Source organism: Cervus canadensis, chromosome 13 (genome assembly GCF_019320065.1).
Source record: "Cervus canadensis isolate Bull #8, Minnesota chromosome 13, ASM1932006v1, whole genome shotgun sequence".
In the NCBI taxonomy this organism is placed as follows: domain Eukaryota; kingdom Metazoa; phylum Chordata; class Mammalia; order Artiodactyla; family Cervidae; genus Cervus; species Cervus canadensis.
The window spans coordinates 29,292,614-29,312,323 of NC_057398.1; the positions used below are offsets into that span (position 1 = coordinate 29,292,614).

At 57.9% G+C, this 19,710-nt stretch overlaps 2 protein-coding genes across 4 annotated transcripts; one reads left to right on the forward strand and one right to left on the reverse strand.

The window, feature by feature from the left end:
• Positions 1–3: 3 nt before the first annotated feature.
• Positions 4–10,846, forward strand: RER1 (retention in endoplasmic reticulum sorting receptor 1). 2 transcript variants are annotated; one of them, XM_043485281.1, is made up of 7 exons: positions 4–185; positions 3,548–3,629; positions 4,977–5,081; positions 6,693–6,792; positions 7,988–8,066; positions 9,277–9,412; positions 10,007–10,846. In XM_043485281.1, exons 2-7 carry the CDS (start codon positions 3,549–3,551, stop codon positions 10,094–10,096), a joined length of 591 nt encoding a protein of 196 aa, XP_043341216.1. In that variant the 5' UTR covers positions 4–185; position 3,548; the 3' UTR covers positions 10,097–10,846. The 2 variants fall into 2 exon arrangements, with proteins under 2 accessions (XP_043341216.1, XP_043341217.1); XM_043485282.1 differs by lacking the exon at positions 4–185 and adding an exon at positions 343–617.
• Positions 10,796–16,403, reverse strand: PEX10 (peroxisomal biogenesis factor 10). Of its 2 annotated transcripts, XM_043485278.1 has the most exons (6): positions 16,193–16,403; positions 15,172–15,252; positions 14,414–14,814; positions 13,108–13,283; positions 12,874–13,009; positions 10,796–12,124 (listed from the first exon to the last, which is right to left on the reverse strand). In XM_043485278.1, exons 1-6 carry the CDS (start codon positions 16,302–16,304, stop codon positions 12,056–12,058), a joined length of 975 nt encoding a protein of 324 aa, XP_043341213.1. In that variant the 5' UTR covers positions 16,305–16,403; the 3' UTR covers positions 10,796–12,055. The 2 variants fall into 2 exon arrangements, with proteins under 2 accessions (XP_043341213.1, XP_043341215.1); XM_043485280.1 differs by lacking the exon at positions 16,193–16,403 and having other exon boundaries at positions 15,097–15,238.
• Between the last annotated feature and the right edge of the window lie 3,307 nt (positions 16,404–19,710).

Sequence of the window (19,710 nt, forward strand, 5' to 3'; positions counted from 1 at the left end):
GGTTGGAGGCTCTCGGCCCCGCCTCGGCGGCCATCTTGGAAGCCCGGGAGGCGGCGCCGCGCAGGACTGAGCGGAAGTGCTCGGTCGCCCCTTCCCGGACCTAGCGAAACGCCGGCGCGGCAGCCACCCGCGTCCTCCTTCCCGCGGCCCCCGGGAGACCGCGCTCGGCCGCAGTGGACCGCGAGGTGCTGGCGGGCGGGCCGGGGGTCAGGCTGGCGCCATGGTCCTGAGGGGCGCGCGTGAGGCTGGGGCCGGGCCGGACCCCAGGGGTCGCCGCGGTGACCGGCCCCAGTGCCCTGGTAGCGCGTCCTGGGAGGGGTCGGCTGCCTGCCCGGGGCCGTGGGACTTCGGTGTCCTCGCCGGTCCAGGGTGGCCTGCGGGATTTGGGTAGGAAACGCCGCGGTGGACTTGGGTCTCTCGGGGTCGAGTCCTGGCCCTTCTGCAAACCGAAGCTCCCGAGCGCTCGGGCTGACCCGCCCGACGGCGCCCCGCCTGTCCCACAGCTGCCTCCGGAAACCTGCCCCAGGCACCTGAGCCTGGGAGCGTCCCGGGGCGCCTGCTACTTGGTCGGGTTGGTCTCACTCCCGGAGATGTGTAAGGTGGCGCACTCCTCGTAGGTGAATATAGGGCCCCCAGGTCTTGGTGGTGCAGGTGTGGTGGAGACGGGAAGGTGGTCATGCCCAGGGAAAGGAGCCGGCCGTGATCCCTGGCCGAGTACTCGGGTGTATGAGGTCTGGAAGGGTTTTTCAGCGAAGGGAACAGCATCGGAGGATGAAAGTGTGGGAAATTAACAGCCTCGGGACCCAGGGGAAAGGGTCAGGGGAATGAGGGGAGACATAGAGGGTGCCAGGCAAGACTGTTCTCTGTGTGGGATGCGTCTGTGTGGGGACAGCTTCACAGACAGGTGCAGTGATGACTCTGATACTCTGCACACAAACTCGCAGAAGTGATACTCCTGGTCTCTGTTTGGAACAGTTTGATCTTGCTTTTTTCTTTGTTTCCTTTGTGGCTGAGCCTGAGTCAGTGACATCTGACAGAGAACTTAACCCACTGCTAGCTCTGTCCCGGGCATGGTGGATATCGGGACCGGCAGCGGAGGGACAAGGCTCCCTCTCCAGGAGCTTGCATTTTAGTAAGAGGAAATAGAGAAATGAGGCAGAAAGCAGTCAGAAGTGATTGTCCCACAAAATAGAACAGGGTGATGTGATCTGAGTGACAGGCGCCAGTTGGACAGTCACGGAAGGCCTCTTTGAACTGCCGAGGACTACAGACAGCCCAGCTGTGTGAGGGCCACCCTGATTGGAAACAAGTCCAAACAAGGCCAGCTTGCTGCCTTGGTCCCCGGGGCTGCTCCTGGTTAGAACTGGGCCCTACACTGGTTCTAACAAGGCTGGCTGTTGACTCCCCACCGAAGGCCTGGGAGGGGGTGCTGAGATGCTGTGGCCCTGTTTCACAGAGTGGAGTGGGGAGGACCACAGTGGCCTGCGAGTCACGCCATAGACAGGCCATTTGATCCAAAGTTCATCTTCTTAATGTTGATGGGAGTTCAGCCAAAGCGTGGAGTTATGTTAATGTATATGTCTTATGTCAGGTAATCTGAAGTTGGTCAACATGTTGTGGGAAGATCTTTCACACGTTCAGTTAAGAGAACGAGACTTAGAAGGGGTTGTCTCTGTGTAGGGCATACTTTAGAGGAATAGCAGGTGTTTCTCTAATGTTAATTTTAATACCTCAATTCAAGTAAAGGCATTTAAATGGTAGACACTTTGGTCATAAAAAAGTAAAACGGAAAAATTTGTATGGACTCGTAGGATAAATGATGTTACTGATGTGGTTTTCTTCTGGCCTGACTTTGGTCTAAATAGGGTGGCTGGCCTTCTCTAATTTAGCCCTTTTGAAAATAGGAAATTTTTCCCAGTTGAATATAGAGGCAAACTTCCCCAAAAGACAGGGCTAGGAGCCACAGTTCACCTGTTCAGTTCACTGCGGCTCCCAGGAAAGCAAAGGGCATTTCTGGGTCTCCTTGGCACGCTGCCCCTCCACTGTGGGGCTCCAGGAAATGGTGTTACGGAATCAGAGTAGACGTTCTAGCACAGATGTGCTGGTGCTTGTGGGACTGCTCAGGTTATCTTCATATCAAAGTTGTACTGTTGACCCTTGAACAACATGGGTTTGGACTGGATGGGTCCAGTCTCATGTGGATTTTTTTCACGAGAACAGTACCATAGTACTGCATGATCTGCGATTGGTTGAACTGCAGGTCCAGAGACTGACTAAAGTTATACTTGGATCGTTGACTGCTGGGGCCGACGCCCCTGCATTTGTTCAAGGACCCACTGCAATTGGTACTGTGTCCCATCTGGGATCTAGGATTATGTTGTGAGCCTGCTAACTAGCGGGTGCATGCAGGAAGAATGTGCAGATCCAGGCTCCAGCCTGGCCATGAACAGGCCAAGCAAGGGGTTGCTTAGGCCGTTGGAAGCCTCAGGTGTCTGCCCAAATGGGAAGGGCTGCTGTGCCAGCAGACGCTGCCTTCCAGATGAGGGATGGCGGCCTCACGATCATAACCACTCAAGGGCGGTGAAACAGACTCCATGTTGGAGTCCACTTCTGGTCCCCAGCCCTGCCATGGTGCCACATGCGGGAGGAAGCCGCCCGTGGTATGGGGGCAGCGAGAGCTTGGCCCCAGCATCTTCACCAGCTTTGGACTGGCGTGGCCTTCCGCCCTCTGCGTCCTTTTTGTTCTGCGGTTCAGATGGGGCCCATGCGGGGCTGCAAGAGCCAAGGCCAGAGCCGCTCTTGACTTTGAGCAAGTGGCCTGGACTGTCTGAGGCTGATGTGCTGCTGTGGCCTAGGAGTGATGGTGCCCACCCTTCTCTTGGCGATCTGGGCTCTCATGTGCTGAGTCCTCACGGAGTCACGTGGCCGGACGAAGTAGTCAGGAGCAGATAGGGTTACCTCCACGCACAGATAAGGAACTGGGGTTCAGACAGACTACTACTGGGAATCCTGACCATGGAGTGGGGACCTGGTCTGGACAGGGCCTGGTACCATGGGGGGCGGTCTGGACAGAGACCAGGTGGGGCCTAGAGAAGGGGGGCCACTTGGGAGCCTGTGGAGCGGCAGGAGGAGATGCTGGCAGTGGGTGAGTCTGGAGAGCCCTGGGGAGGTGGGCGTAGCCGCCTGTGCTGCAGACTGGCCCCAGGCAAGTGGACACAAATGTGTCCACAGGACTTTGCAGCCAGCGGGGCGGCCCTGGGACTGGTGGGAGGAGTGTGAGCAGGTGACAGGAGCGGAAATGAAAGTCCACCGGTGCTGCTTTGCATGTCACATGGCCTCCTGGCTCTCCACCAGAGCATGTCGTTGGCTTTTTTCTCTTTCCTGGATGACTCGTGGTAAAGACACAGGCCGGAAGCCTCGGTGTGTGTGAAATAGTGAATACTGGAAAAACCTGCTCAATGGTGTTGATGGAAATAGGGCAAGGTGATTAGGTCCTTGAATGCTGTATATTTAATATAAAAGTGTTTTGTGTTTTTTTTGTTTACAGAATGTCTGAAGGTGATAGTGTGGGAGATTCTGTCCATGGGAAGCCGTCTGTGGTCTACAGATTTTTCACACGACTTGGACAGGTTGGTTTTGGGTTGCAGAGCTGTATACACATTTAAGGAGAAGGCAGTGGCAACCCACTCCAGTATTCTTGCCTGGAAAATCCCATGGACAGAGGAGCCTGGTAGGCTGCAGTCCCTGGGGTCACTAGGAGTCAAACACGACTTCACTTTCACTTTCACTTTTCACTTTCATGCATTGGAGAAAGAAATGGCAACCTACTCCAGTATTCTTGCCTGGAGAATCTCAGGGACAGGGGAGCCTGGTGGGCTGCTGTCTATGGGGTCGCACAGAGTCGGACAGGACTGAAGCGACTTAGCAGCAGCATACACATTTAAATGAGACTTGACCCTGGGGCATTTCCCTGTGGAGCATAAGTGTGCTGGCAGCTCCCCTGGGCGGGGGACAACTCCTTCAGTCTCACGCTTACACTCAGGCTTCTTGTCTTGTTACTGTGAGGATGCTGGGTCTCCTGTGGTTCAGACCACATACTTGTCTTCTGCGTTTTTTCAACAGCTCTGAAAATGTGAAAACCTTGATTCTTAGCAGACACAGCTGCTCTGCCTCTGCCCCGCTGTCCCCTTGCTTAGCTACCCACATCCACCCTCGCCCACGTCTCCTCAACCCCCTGCACCCAGGTCCATGCTCCACTGCGGGACCACCCCTCAGACCACAGCAAGGCCTGTGAGTGTCTGTCTTGGAGGAAGAAGTCTGACTTGGTAGAGAATCATACAGACTGACATAGGGCTCAGAACTAAAACCGTGTTGACTTTTAAAAGAAAAAAGCATCTGGAAAACTTGATAATTATTGAAGCCAGGTCATGGGCCTCTGTGGCTCATATTCTCTCTTATGAATGACTAAAATTTTTCATAATTAGAATTTCAAAATGGGAATTAATTTCAAATTAAAACGAGAACACAGACATGTATATTAGTTAAATGTACAGATGTACACACGTATGTAGACGTGTGCACATGTGTGAATCTAGGAATTTGGCCATCTGCTCTGCAGCTGTGTCCATTCCCCGTCCCTTGCCCCCCCACTGCTGGGTGGGTGGGACCGGCTCCAGGGTAAGTGGCTATGAGACGGGGACCTGCCGCTGAGTCCCAGGTGTGGAATGGTAACATTCCCCTGTCTCTGCTGTCCTCTCTGTCTCCCCACAATGGCCCCTTGGGCCGATGCTGTAGGACCATCGACTGTGAGAGACAGATCCGTAATTATCTTTGATTAAAGGACAAGTGCATCTCCAAAACTGTTGCAAGTAACTTTTGGATTAACTGTAGTCACCGCTCGGCGCAAAGGTCAGCAACAGGCGTGCTGCGCAGCTCGAACTGCAGGGCGGCCGTAACATAGGCTGTGTCTCTCCTAGATCTACCAGTCCTGGCTGGACAAGTCTACGCCACACACGGCCGTGAGATGGGTGGTGACGCTGGGCTTGAGCTTCATCTACATGATCCGCGTTTACCTGCTGCAGGTCGGTGGGGCGGGACCTGGCCTTGTGTGCAGGTGGGAGGGTTGTTTCTCCTTCTGTCTCTGGGGTAGAAGTGTCCTGGTCTGCTCAGGGGACCTCCTGGCGCCCCTTGGGTGGGCCTCCTGGGGACTGGGGACAAAATCACCTTCTGTGCTGGCCACCTCATTCCCTGAGTGTGTGAGACAGGCTGGCGTCTGAGGAGGACCAGGTGAGGTGACTGAGGACTCTCCCTGAGGGGACGGGTATCCTTTCTGACCCCTGCTGACTGCCTGGGTCCCAGGTGGGAGTCCCTGTGGACCCTGAGAACAGGGAGGCTCAGGCCTCATCCAGAGCTTTTTTCCCTGGGCAGGACAGCTGTTTCCTCCATGAGAGCAGACCCATCCTCTTGGGTGTCTCCTAGGTTTAGAAGGATGTGGGTGTGAGGACAAGTACTTCACCCACTGGATACCTCCCTGCGTCCAGCCCTGGGGGAAACTCTCCCCTCAGCTGAGTATAGAGACTCATCCTTGGTGGTGGTGGTTGTGTCTGTGTTTCCGAGAGGAAGCCTAACCCTGGCTTAGTACAAAGGTGGCAGGCATGGTGCAGCTCTGTAGCAGGCACAGTTTGTGTCAGCAGTCTACAATTAATGTTGTTTGCTGTGATTGGGTCTAGGTGTTCTTAAGAAATTGGACCTTGGTCCAGTCTTCATGGAAAGAGTGACCTCGAAACCTTGAATTGGGGGATTTGGGCAGGATGTGGGTGCGTTTCGTACAGGCTAGTTTCCCAGGTTAGACTCACCAAGTGCCTGATTTGACATCCCTCCAGCCTCAGCCTTGCTACCAGGAGCTGGGTAAACACTCAGCTGTTAATTTTTCACATTTAGGATTTTGTTGTCTCACTTGAACATTTTTTAAGGTATCAGGACATCAAATGCCAGCATGATAGATCTCAACTGGTTTGTGTGAAAATGTTTGGGCTTTTAGAATTGGTCATGCAGTGCAGTCTGGTTCTGCCTGGATAAACTCACTCCTTTAGAATGAGCTGAGGACTTCCCTGGCAGTCCAGTGGCTAGGACCACCAGTGCAGGGGCCCAGGTGCAATCCTTGGTCGGGGAACTAAGATGCCACATGCCGTGCGGCCAAGAAGCCCATTGGCAGATACACCTCCTTCTCTGTGTCTCCTGAGGAAGGTTTTTCTCTGTAATACTCTGTGACTTGTTGGTTTCCTGAGGTTCTGGATTTCTTTTGGGCAGAGGTTGTGAGCAGTCCTTGCACGATGTGTGTGACGCCAGCCACCTGCTGGAAGGAGCTGAACCCTCAGGTCTTGGGCTGGTTTGGGGCTCGTGTCCAGGTTGGGGGCTGCCAGCGAGGACAAACCTGTGGCCTGGGTGTGTGGCTTTGTGAAGCACCCCATGTCTGCTGTCTTCCAGGGCTCTGGTGGCTTTAAGTGTTGGGTGCATCTAACTGGACACTGGCTTGTCCATGCTCAGGACCCAAAATGCAGCCTGAGACTCGCTGTCACTGTGGACGCTCACTGCTTTTCTATCACTTGTTCTGAGCTCATGTCCATGTGGGTTCAGTCCAGATGAGGACTGGGTTCGGGGTGGCCTCACTGACTGTGTCCCTTCTCTTCCAGGGTTGGTACATCGTGACCTATGCCTTGGGAATCTACCACCTGAATCTCTTCATAGCTTTCCTTTCTCCAAAAGTGGACCCTTCGTTAATGGAAGATTCAGGTACGGTGGAGCATGCCTCCTTCGCTGTCTGGGGAGAATTGTGATTTTATGTGCTTCACAGAACTGCTGTTTCCTCCAGAAACATTTGAAATCTCAACTTCGGAGACTGTTCTTTAGGTGTTTAAAATGTACCTGGAACTTCTGTGATCCTAGCAAGTTTGTTTGTAGAAGGACTGGTTAAACCCTTGTTAAACAGTCACAGGTGGCGGGTTCTTCTTTCTGTGTTTGGTAGATGAGGAAACTGAGCCTTGGGGCTGTGTATCCTGTACGGGGGCGGGATGGGGGGGTAGGGTGGGGTGAGCCGGGGCCTGCCTTCTGGGTAGCTGGCCTAGCCAAGGTACCTTCTCGCAAAAGCAGGCATCCATACCGCTTGGCGTGGCTCACTGAGGCTGCTGGCCCCTTGATGTCCCAGGACAGTGGGTTGGAAAGTTCTTGGCTCTGGCTGTTCCTGGCATACCTGGGCCAGATGGACGCCTCAGTGCATGCCTACCGGCCAGCTGGGGATGAGTCAGTGCATGACTGGATGCTGAGGGCTTCATTTGGGCTGATGCTGCCATGTTGGTAACACCCGCTACAGTTCCTGTGGAGCCTGTGGGATCCTGCTTGTTGTGGCAGAGACCACTGTCCAGACTGCAGATCGTGACTAGAACCGTGTGTTTTCTCTGTGGAGTATCTGATAGAAATTCCAAAGGGAACAACCCTTTCATTTACTGTTGCCAATTGGGGAATTAGAAAGCAAGAGGCCTGTCTGTAGGCCTCAGTTTCTTGATGTGTCACTGGGGAGGGCACCTTCCCAGGTGGGGTGGGGTGGGATGGGATTCCCGGCTCGTGGAGGAGGCGGCTGTCCCGAGCCTTGCGCCCCCAGAGCCAACACAGCTCTCGCCTCTGCCTGCTCGTGGCTGTGTGTGCTTATCTCTCCCCTTCCCTTCAGGTCTCAGGTTGTCTGGTTGATGGGTTCCTGAAAATCGGCGTTGGGGGTGAATTTACACGATCATTTGAAGTGGTCTTAACAAGAAATTCTCATACAAATCTTCTAAAGCTGTGAATCGGTTTCTAAATCAGCCGAAATCCCCATTTTGTGTTTGGTTAAAGTCTGGGTTAAATGTCAGGGCTGTTGGTTCAAAGCCCTAGGGGAGCTTAGAGCTGTAGGAAGGACGGGACTGCCCGCCTCACCCTGCTGACTCTCTCCTTTCAGACGACGGCCCCTCATTACCCACCAAACAGAACGAGGAGTTCCGACCCTTCATCAGGAGGCTCCCAGAGTTTAAGTTCTGGTGAGTCCCTCATCCCCTGTGTTCCTGCCCCCATGCTCATCTCGCCCCACCCTTGTACCACCCCCCCGTGCTCCTCCCCGCATGTTCCCCCTTTTCTTGCACATGCTCCTCCTCATGTGCTTGTTCCTCTGTGCCCACCCCCCTGCCCTGTGCTCCTCCCCCCCGCCCTGTGCTCTTCCCCCCGTGCTCATTCCCACTTGTGGCTCTGAGCTGGGCATGTGTCTTGGTTCTGGCAAGCTGGCAGCCTAGACTCCTCAGAGAAACACCAGCTCTTGGTGTGTTTCCCTGTCTTGGACGTCATCTCACCCAGAATGTGAGATGTGCCTGCTGGGCATGGGGGGGTCCTAGGGGCCTCCAGGGCCCACCCTGCTCTGGGTTGCAAAGTAACACCATTGTGCCTTGAAGCCACAAAAAGGGGGCTGCTTCGGGGTGGAGGGTCCTGAGTAGGTGACTGACTTGGCCTCTGGGGGTACACTGCTCTGCACTGAGGGGACTAGCTCCCTCCCCTCTCAGTCCTTGGATGACCTGGGCACAGGGCAGGTGTTGGTGTGAAGGGGGTTTGACTTGTCTGTAGGCCTCTTGGGAGGTGGTCCCGTGTGTGTGATGTAATGATGAGTGTGATGGGGTGGAGATGACCCTGCTGGCTGGGGAAGTGGGAGGGTCTGTGAGTGTGTCTGTCCTGTCCTGTCCTTCACCCTGCCCTCCTGGTGCAGGTGCAGTCCCGGTGGGGTGTGAAGTGCTGGACCCAGGGCTGCTAGGGGAGGGGTGGGAAGCGGGCAAGGCTGGATCCTATGTGCCCTCTGGGGTAGCCTTTGCTTGCTAGAAAGGGAGAGCCAGGCGGACTTAAGTAGGGCTGCGACCCTGGAGGGTTTGGCCCTGAGCTGGAGGGCAGGTGGCCCTGAGGTCTAACTGCACCTGTTTTTTACGGGATGCTGCTTCGTCACTGGGAGACAGCCTGCTGGGCATGTGGGACTTGGACTGGAGGCTTGGGACTAGGTTTCTAGACATGACCCTGCAGCACACGGCATCCCGGTCCAGCCACCAGCCTGAGCAGCAACAGCACCCCCACTGCTCATTTTACGCTTTGTGTCTGTCACATGCAGTACGTGACACATGCCACACGTAGCTCCCACCCCGCTTCTGGAGGAGACACCGCCCCTCCCCCAGGGCCGCCTCCTGTACTGACCACTGATCTTCTCTCCTGCCGCAGGCACGCGGCGACCAAGGGCATCCTGGTGGCCATGGTGTGCACCTTCTTTGAGGCCTTCAATGTCCCAGTGTTCTGGCCTATCCTGGTGATGTACTTCATCATGCTGTTCTGTATCACCATGAAGAGGCAGATAAAGGTAAAGCCCAGCTGCTGCTGTGCCGTGAGACAGCATGCCTGGTGTGAGGAGCTCTGAGCCAGGCTTCAGTCTGAGACACTGGGGCTGTGCACACCCTGCTCTCTGTGCAGTCTGGTGGGTGTGTGCGCTTGCCATGGGCATGAGTCACAACCGCCGTGTCTGGTCCGTGTACAGGGCCGGGCCCTCAGCACAGCCTTAAGTCACACCGTCAGGTGATGAAGTACATCACCGTCTGGTGCATCATCCAGGGACAGTCAGGCCCCAGGACGTGCTGTGTGATGCCAGCATCACCCTAAGCTGTCCTCGGTGACAGGGCGGCTCCGCTTTGTCCTCTTCTCCCCCAGTCCCAGGTTCCCAGCTCAGTAGCTCTAGCTCGTCCTGCACACAGGGTGGGGATTACGAAACCTGTCCCCTACCCTTGGGGTTTTCAGCAGCTCAGCTGGCTCAGCCAGGCTGGGCCCCCTGAGCAGGGGGACAGGGGTGTCTGAGGAGCCCTGGCTTCCCACCTGCACGCAGCAAAGATGGGGCTCAGAGCTGGAGGGGAGGTGGGCCATGGGGAGGCCATGCTGAGACTCGTCTGTCTGTCTGTCCCAGCACATGATCAAGTACCGGTACATCCCATTCACGCATGGCAAGAGGACATACAAGGGCAAAGAGGACGCGGGCAAGACATTCGCCAGCTAGACGGCCGCCTGCCACCTGACGGCGCCTTCTCTTCTCACATACAGTAGTTGAGTACAAGGGAGTTATTTTCTTTCTAAAAAGAAGCTTCGATTATTTGTAACTGAAGTATCAGGTTTTTGAAGAAACTGGCATTTAAACCGAATCGCATTGATTTATTTTCCAGCCGGTCAGGTGTGCAGACGCTGGACTTATAGTGGAACGCAGGCTGGGGGACAGCCAGGCGGTCTGGGGAGGGCGGGCGGCCAGCCGGCGGTGGGGTCAGGCCCGTGGAGGGATCTAGGATGCCCGACTGCTGCCTCTGAGGACACCTGCCGCCTGCGTGGAGGATACGCGCCCGCCGGAGGAGCCACTCCCTTAGCTGCGGGTTCTAATGCCAGTTTCCCAGTTCATCTCACGGGAGATGTGTCGAGTTGGCCTCTACCATGATGACTCAAAACTTTGTTCTTAACCACCATGATTGCTTTTGAAGGCCTGGAATTATAAATATATATTTTAATTGTTTGAGATTATTTTGACACCTTTCTTTGATACGTCAAGAGTTGTTTTAAGTGTGTTCTCGGCAGCAGCCCCTTTCAGAGACACCTGGCAGGAGGGCCAGTGCCATGGGCTTTAACACACGGCTTCTTACTTTCTACGGGGAAACAACTTTGACCTGCATGTCAGCTTTTTTGATGTGATAAAAACCAATACTCGTAAACATTTTACTAAGTGACTTTTTAATTCCAACTTTATTAAAGACAATGTCCCCGCTCTCGTGTAGTCTCTCTCTAACCCACCACAGCTCCTGCACCACGAGGGCCCGTGGGGTGCCCAGCTGCCCTGGGAGGCAGTCACACTGCCACACCGTTGACTCCTGGCTCCAAGCGCCATTTCCATCTGTCTCAGTTTTGGACCTCAAGTCTTCCCCTTGTGGCTTCTCTTTTGCCAGTTTTTGCAAATGTGAAGTAAGCAGCTCTTGCTTTTAAGAGGCCACATGAAGATCTTTGTGTACCTGACCCTGAATTTTAAACTTCACACGTAAATGACGTTCCGATCGGTACCCGTTACCAGGCCGTGGCACCTGCAGTGCTCGTGCTCTAGACCTGTTTCATACTGTTGTCCCGGTAAGCGCACTGGTGTGAGACTCGACGGGAAGTTGCAGCCACTCGGGGCCCATGTGAGGAGGCGGGGCTTAGGACCCATGGAGCCTCTCTCTGCTCCTGCCTGCCTGGAGCAGGGCCCGCGCGGTCACAGCTGGTCTCCGGGGCTGACCTCCGCAAGTCACGTGAAGAGGCCCTCCCACATGGGTGTGTGCACCGCTCACAGTGTCAGCACACCAGCACTTCTGTGGAAATGGTGCTGTAAGGATGCCTACACCAAAATTCAGTCTGCAGGATTTAAGTAGATCTAAAAACCTGAAGATAACAAAGGTGGCAGGAAGCAGGCTGGCCACAACAGTGAGTGGTGATGGCAAGCTGGCCGGGCCTGCCAGGTGCTCCACGTGGGAGGAGACCCCTCCTGTGGTGAGGCCGGAATGCACATTGCCATGTTCTAGAATGGGAAGCAGACTTGACCATTCACTAGATGGCACATGCCAGAGGTGTTAGGGTTGATGACAACTTCTGGCTTTCTGGGAACAGTTGTGCTCCCGCCCTCCAAAGCCAGCTCCAGTGACAAGGGTGAGGTCTGTAGGTCTTTGGGCTGGAGGACTATCATGCTGGGAAGGCAAACTGCTGGTGCTCGGCTGCAGGTCAGTCACGCCCCGCCCTATGAGTGACTGGGGAAGGGAGGGGCATTCTGAGGGTGGACTGACTGCCCCGCAGGTCCCCACCCACCCTGCATTAGCCAGGTCCAAGTCCAGGTCTAGCACCCATCCTCCTGGCAGCTGGCATGGTATCACATGTGACAAAAGTCTCAAGAATTTCTCGATGTCTGTGCAGGAGAAGTTGACGAGAATAAGACTGCTCTTCCCGCAAGAGGTCAGCGGTAGTGCCGCAGGTAGACCAGCTTCTGGGGAAGGAACTTCTCCCTGCAGAGGGGACACTCCGTCTGGGGAGAGTGGGGGACAGTCACAGGCCGCACCCAGCACAGCATCTCCAATAAAACAGGGATGTACCCATGTCTCTTAGAGAAAGCGTTTTTTGAGACACTGCAGGTGGTCGGGGCGCAGGGCAGGGACAGTGACCAAAGAGGGGATGATCAGGCCACAGGTGATGTGGGATGGGGAGGGCACTTGGCCATTGAAGGACCATGGCCACCCAGAGCCTCTCAGGAGTCTTAGGGTGTGAACTCAAGTGTTCTGTCCCTACTCCTCGGGACTGCGTCCCTCCTGTGAGGGTGGGTGCCCCACCTGGGCCGTATAGGGAGGCAGGGCCTGTGCTCTTTGGGCCTCTGCAGGGCGGCCTGGACCCCGGGAGGAGGCTGCAGCACCCCCACCCCTGGGGCCCTGTGGGCTCTGAGGAACCAGGTGGGCTGGGCCTCAGGCCCCCGGAAGAGATGGGGAGGTACACAGGGGCCCAGGGGTTGCCCCTCCTCGGAACCATCACAGGCCTAAGATCTAAGTGCCCTGCTCTGGCCCCCTGGCTTGCTGGACCCCACACTCCGAGGTCTCAAGGCCGAGCTCTGGCCCTAGGACTCTAGGGCCTTCCTTTCTCGGTCGGAGCTTCCCCAGCTTCCACCAGTGCAGTGCCCTGACTCCAGACATGGCCCCAGGTCCAGCCTACCTGGAGGCTTCTAGGAACAAGCCCCTACCCCAAATGACAGGCAGTTTTGGGGACAGGCACACTCCAGATGCCCACCTTGGTGTCGCCCCAGTGGGTGATACACTCCCAGCAGAACAGGTGGCCGCAGGGCGTGGCTGTCGAATGCCTGCGTTCCTCCAAGCACAGCGTGCACAGTGGGTTTCTGGAAATTGCTCGCTCCTCTGCATGGCTCCTGGCAGGAGTAGGTGGATGGGACACAACTGAGCTGGCGTCCTGCCGGGCACCTGGGGAGCCAGCCCCTGCCCCACGCCCCCGCCCTGCCCCATGCACCTGCGGTGGGACAGGCCGCGCTGCAGCCTCCACTCCTTCCGGGCACGCTGTTTCTGCTGGAAGCTATAGAGCTGCAGGCCTGCGGCCAGCACCAGGTGCAGCAGGGACACCAACCCCAGCAGCTGGTAGCTGGCGCGAACCCAAGGGTCCTCTGCGAGTGGGCGGCGGACACGGAGCTGTCAGGGATCCAGGGGACAGCCACATGGTCAGAGGGCATGAGGCGCTGAGCAGCCCAAGAGCCCGGCCTCATGGGTGGCATTAAGCCAAGGCCTGCCCTCTGGCTGCGGGAGGGCGCAGGAATGCCTGGTGGGCCCAGCACTGAGCAAGGAGGGTGGCGATGGAGCCTGCAGGTCACTGGTTGCAAGCAAGGCATTGTGGGAAGGGGAAACTGCTAGGCACCTAAGCCTCACAGAAAAGGAACCAGCAAAGAGGCCTGAGCGGGGGAGCCCTGCGTGGCAGATCCACTACTCAGCCCCATCCGGAAACAGAAGCTCCTGCTTGTATGAAGGCCCTGGGACTCCCAGCCACATCCTCCAATGGGAAGCTACTTGCCCTCCACTGCTGTCTCCTTCCCTAGCTGGAAGCAGGGACTGTTAGGTTAGCCAGACCAGCCAGAGCCCAAGAGATGGGGCCCTGGTATCTGTGGAGGAAGAGCCCCCGTGGCCACCCCGAGGCCCTGAGTGGGTTGCAGTAGCTCGGCAGACACCTGATGTAATGGGTACTGCAAGTGCAGTGAGGACTGGAGCTGGGAGAAGAAGGGGTAGAGGCGCTGGATACCCCTGTCAAGGGAGGCAAGGGGGTGGGGGAGAGCCTGGAGACCTTGGGGAGGCAGGGCCCAAGGGAAGGCCTTCCGGATGAACCTTGAAGCCAGGGCATCAGCTGAGACCCAGCAGGGTTGGAGTGCCCATGGTAGGCGGATACCACCAGGTCTGGAGACCACCAGACCTCCCCAGGTGGGAGGCCAGCAGGGATGCTGGTGGCACCAGGGTCCCTGTGGTTGCTATCGGGTCTCCCTCAGGGGCATGTCCCCAAATCTTACCCTCTGTCAGGGTGGCCTGGAAGGGGTGGGCATACGGCCCAGGAGCCCAGGTATACAGCAAGGTGGCCACAGGTGCTGGCGGTGGAAAACAGACTCACCCCACCCTCGTCAGGGTTTTTGGAAATCAGACTTCCTCTGGTCTTTTAGTAAAACAGGACCCGACAAGACCCATGCTTCCAGTGGGGATTTCAGCTCCAGCCCTGTGACTGCTTGTGGGCATAGTCCCCAAAGAACAGCCTCTGCAAATGAGCCAGACCTGTTACTTACGTAGGTGATGCCCGTGAACCTCTTGGCCAGGTGGTAGAAGGTGCCATGGATGTAGAACCAGGCCACATGGAGACGCTGGAGGCACCCGAGGCTCTGCTTGAGCACTGACACGGCCCGCAGGAGCACCCCCTGCTGCTGTTCCGTCAGGGTGGCCACGAACCGGTGCACCCAGCGCCTCATCCCTGACTGGCTGCTGGGGGCCAGACTGCCCCGTAAGGGCCAGGCGCTGTCGCCAGTGGCCTGCAGCTCGTGCTCCAGGTGGAGCAGGGCCTTATCCAGCAGGTAGGGCAGGACGGTGTGCAGCGCCACCAGGATCCCGCGTCGCAGCTTCGAGGGCACATGGCGCTGTGATGGGCCCACCTGCACGACGCTGACGTATTCCTCCCCAAGGGTCTGGTAGCCTGCAGGGAGAAGGGCCTCAGTGATCTCCTCTACTGGGTTCCCACCTCCCCTCCAAAGGACGATCCTCACAGCCCACGCCCTGTGGCAGGCGCAATGCTGGGACCCCTCTTGGGCCACGGGTTCAGCTGCGGAGAAACAGTCCCAGACAGACATGACAGGGAACCTCAGGGCTTCCAGAGGCCCGGACTGGACTCAGGGCCTGGACCCCACCTAGGGAGGGGTTTGGGCCCCTTCCTTCCCAGAGGCTGCATGCGGGCCAGTTGGGGGACACTGTGAAGCACCTTTAGAAAACTCCCTCTGCAGGCAGCCCTCTCCTGTCCTCGGGGCTCCTCAGGAGGTCGTGCTGTGGCCACTACCTGCTAGTGTGGTGAGGCTGAAGTAGGCGAGATCCGACACCAGTTCTACCTCTCTCCTCCACTCCAGCCACTTCTTCGCACCTAAGAGGAGGAACTGTACGTGTTATTCTTGAGGGCCTGGGGGTGGTGGGGCATGAGGGTCAGAACAATCCTCGCTCCTGCTGCCCAGGCCCAGCCCTGCAGCCCCTGACTCGCCCCCCACACTCTGCTCGCTCCCTGGACTCTCGCGCTGTTCACACTTTCCATTGACACCTGCCTTGCCTGGGCCCTGAGTGTCCTGAGAACCTACCCACCTGCAGCCATGCCCCCTCCAGGATCCACCTAGGCAACTGCTCTAGAACCCAGAGAACCAGAAGGACAGGCAGTGTAACACAGTGACCGGGAGCTCAAGCCAAGACCACTGACCAGCATCAAACCCCAGCTCCCACACTGCTGGCTGTGAGCTCAGGTGAGTTACATCTCTGGGATCCCCATTTCTCTGTCTCTGAGGAGGGTAATAGCAACAGGTCCTCCAGGCAGGCATGTATTAACAAAACGAGTTAATGTTCTGAAGCACGGACAGCAGTGTCTCGCATGGAGTAAGTGAATCTGTTAGCAAAATTAATACACGGGCCATTTGTTTTGATCCTGCGTGTTCCTCTCACGCTCAAAGCCGGCCCATGGCCACCCGGCCCCAGTGTACAGTCCAGCCTCCCTTCAGCTGCTCCGAAGGAGCCCGCTGTCGGCTGGAATCTACCCACGCTCTTGCCCCTACACTGGACTCCAACGCCCCTGCTCCACTGTAGCCTCGTGTCAGCAGAGCCGTGGACTCTTGCGCGCCTGCTGCCTGGCCCCCACCCCCGCCCTCTGCAGCAGGGATCAAAGACCGGAGCAGCCGCTCCTTCCTTCAGCTCAGGCCTCTGGGGGCGCGCAGGGTCAGGCCGAGCCTGCAGAGGGCTGACCGGCGGGCCTGGGGCTCGTCTCCCCGCCTCGCGCCCCCACGGCCCGTACGGCCCCCAAGACACCCCGCATCGGCCCTCACCTGCCAGGTTGTGCAGGGCGCCGCCCGCCGCGCTCCGCAGCCCGCCGCGGTAGTAGTCGTCCTTCTGCGCCGCGCGGACCACCTCCGGGGGGCTGGGGGCCGCGGAAGCCATGGTCAAGGGCCGCGGGGCCGCGGGGACCTTGGGGACCGGGAGACGGGGAGGCGACGCAGGGACCCAGATAGCCACGCCCACGCGGCGGCGCCAGATGACTGAGCTGCGCTCGGCGTGCGGCGCAGACCTTGAGCGTCACTGAGGGCGGGGCCTGGGGCGGGCCCTGGGGCCTGGGGCGGGGCGGGGCTGATGGAACGGCGGGGTCCAAGCGGCGCGAAAGAGGCCAGGGTGCAGACTCAAGGCTGGTGGGGGGGGGGAGGGGGGCGGGTGAGCCAGGGACTGGTGAGCGGCACAGTGTGGGGATTGGCCGCGGGGACAGCCCCCTGAAACTGGGAGAGGCGTCAGAGCCACAGCAGGTGCTGACTCCCTTTGGTGGGGCACTTGGCCGCCCCCGGCGCCGGAAGTAAGGTTGGCTGTGGTCTCTCCCCGCTCCCTGCAGTGCTCTCTGCGGGGCGCTGGCGCTCCTGTGCTCTAATCCCCGCGAAGCGCCTGTGGGCCCAGGGAAGGTGCTCTGGGGCCCGGGAGAGGGCAGGGAGCGCGGATTCTTGAACCGCGTTGTTTATACTGGCGGCTGCCCCACACGTGCAGACCCCGGACTCCTCTCAACTGCTCTCATCAGAACAGGGACCAAAGAGGGCCGCGGGGGGGTGGGGAGACTGGGATGCCATGCACCAGAGGGGACAGAGCTAGGAGATCCCGGTGCCCAGGCACAGGCCACAGCTGGACTTGAGCTGCAGTTCAGGGCCCCGGGAGGGGTCTGGGGAGAGGGCAGTGAGAGGAGGCAGTTGGGGTGTCCTAAGGGCTCTGGGTCTGTAGCAGGTTGTGTGTGTGTGTGTGCTTGTTCAGTCTGTCCAACTCTTTGCCACCCCGTGGACTGTCGCCCGCCAGGCTCCTCTGTCCATGGAATACTCCAGACAAGAATGCTGGAGTGGGTTGCCATTTCCTCCTCCAGGGGATCTTCACCACCGAGGGATCGAACCAGAGTCTCCTGTGTCTCATGCATTAGCAGGGGGCTTCTTTACCACTGAGTCACTTGAGAAGTGAGCAGGTCATCAGTTCAAACACTCGGTTGTGTCCGACTCTTTGTGTCCCCATGAACTGCAGCATCATAGCATCTGTATGTGTGCCTCAGTGGAGGGGGGTGCAGGGGCGCCCCACAAGGACCAGAGGGCCTTGTCCTTTCGGACCTAAGGGGTAGGAGAGAAAGGAGGCAGGTGACCCGAGGGCGTAGGGGAACCACCAGGGCCCTGACTTTGGCCTGGAGGGTGTGGGCTGAGACGGGCTGCAGCTCCTACCTCACTTTTGCTCCCACATGGATGTCAGTGTGGGTATGTGCCCAGGAAGCACAGCTCAGCTGCACGGAGCCAGCCTGGGGACAGACTTAGGTCTCGTTGGGCTCCACCAGGTGCAGGCAGGCCCCACCTAGAGGGAAGGGACAGGACCTGGGTGGTCCCACAGTCCCTCCTGCTACTGAAGCCCCAGTGACCCTTGGAGTGGTGCCTTTGTCTGTGTACCTTGGTCACAGGGGCCACCCACTGCTTTGGTTTGTAGTCTGGGGTGGACCCCCGGGCAGGGGCCAGGTGGAGACACAGGCCTCACTAGTTTCTGGCCAACTCTCATCAAACAGGCTGGCCCCAGAGACACCCTGGCCTGTGGGTTTGCACAGACAGACAGTGTCCACCAGCACCAAGTTGGATTTGAAGAGGTTTTGTCCCCTTCCTCAGGGTTACCACCTGGCTCCTTCAGAACCCTGAGGGGCGGGCCTAACCTGGGTCACCTCCCCCACTGGCTGGTTCCACCTCCCTGCCCCGCACTGCATGTCCAGGTCTTCCCACCAGCGCTGCCACACTGGGCAAGGCAAGGCCAGAAACTGTTACTGTGTGACTGTTCTCAGGGAAGTGGGGCCTGGGATCCAGCTGGGTCCAGGCCACCCCCAGTGTCTTCACGTGCCATGGAGCTGGTTAGTTGGGGTCCGAGGGCCTCTATTGCGACTTGAGTTTTTTGGGAGGAGGGTCAGAGCCCAGAATGGCCAGCAGGTGGCGCCATCGGCCCACCTGCTCCACCAGGGTAGCGGGTAGACTTGCAGGGGACTGGTTAGTGAGTCTCACCCTAAAGAGTGAATCTGGATCAAAACCAAAGAAGAAGGAGTGAGGCTAGCAGGGTGCAGAGATGGCCACATGGCCAAGGAGGAGGATGAGACAGTTTCAGAAGGAAGTCGGGGTGGATGGGAAGTCCCAGCCTGGTCAAGAGTCAGCTGTCCTTGTCCCCTGGTGGCCAGGCAAGTTGGAGCCCCGGGCGTGGGATGGTCTCCTGCTGGATGCCTCACACTGTGACTTCTGACCAACTCTGGTTCCTGGGACAGGAAGGGGAAGACCCGCAAGGACTTGGCCACTGGGACCAGGCAGATATCTAACCGGGTGTAGACCCTGCGTGGGGCTCAGACGTCCTCCACTTCATTTGGCTCCCTTTCTGCAGAAGCAGCTGAGCCAGGAACCTGCTGTGACCTCAGCTGTGTGACCTCGTCTACAGGAACTCACCTGCTCCCTCTGACACCCCTGGGCCTCAGTTTTCTGGTCTGCGGAATGGGGATGCAGATATAAGGAGCTGATGCTTATAAAGTGCCTATTCTGTGTGCATCAACAGCCGCAGGCTTGGGCAGAGCTGGGTCTGGGTCAGTGGGAGTGGGGTCCTCACCTCGCTGCTAATTCAGTCACTTCCTCACACTGTTGGTCCCTCCTTTGGGACACTTGTATGGCTCCTTATTGAGCCCAGCTTGGGGAGCAGCCCTATACACACTCTCTTGGTTCCCCTGCTCATCTCCCATCCTCCCCTAGCCCCACCCAGCAGCCAGGTGGTCAGGTTGGCCAGCTGGTCTGTGTCCCTCTGCTGAGAGACCAGCTTCACTGGACACACCTTGCTTGGGCAGCTGCTGTGCCCTCAAGCCCAGCTCAGGAATACCTGTCCAGAGAAGGAAGGAGGGGCATGGTGGGTCAGCTTGCAGCACTTGATTGTTGCCAAGGTGGTCTCGCTGTGTGACCCCCTCCTCCCGAATCTCCAGGGCATGGAGTCTTCCAAGCATGGCAGTATACCTGGCTGGGTGCACTGCTACCCTGGGACTAGGTGTGGTCTGCTCCCAGCAGAGCCTTTCCTGGAACCCTTGATCCCCTGGCACATCCTATGGAGGGAGCAGGTGCTTCTCATCATCTGAGGATGGCTGAGGAGCCAGTGAGGCTGAGATGCCAACCTGGAGGTGGCGTGGGGAGACGCAGATGGCTGGGGACCTTGGGTCAGCTTAGCTGTCGGGCCTGGGTCCTTGACTGAGTAGGCACTTTGTGGGGCGTGGAGCAGAGGTGCGCACTGCTGCCCCTGGTGGGAAAGTGGGGGTAGAATGGGGGGTGGGCTGCTG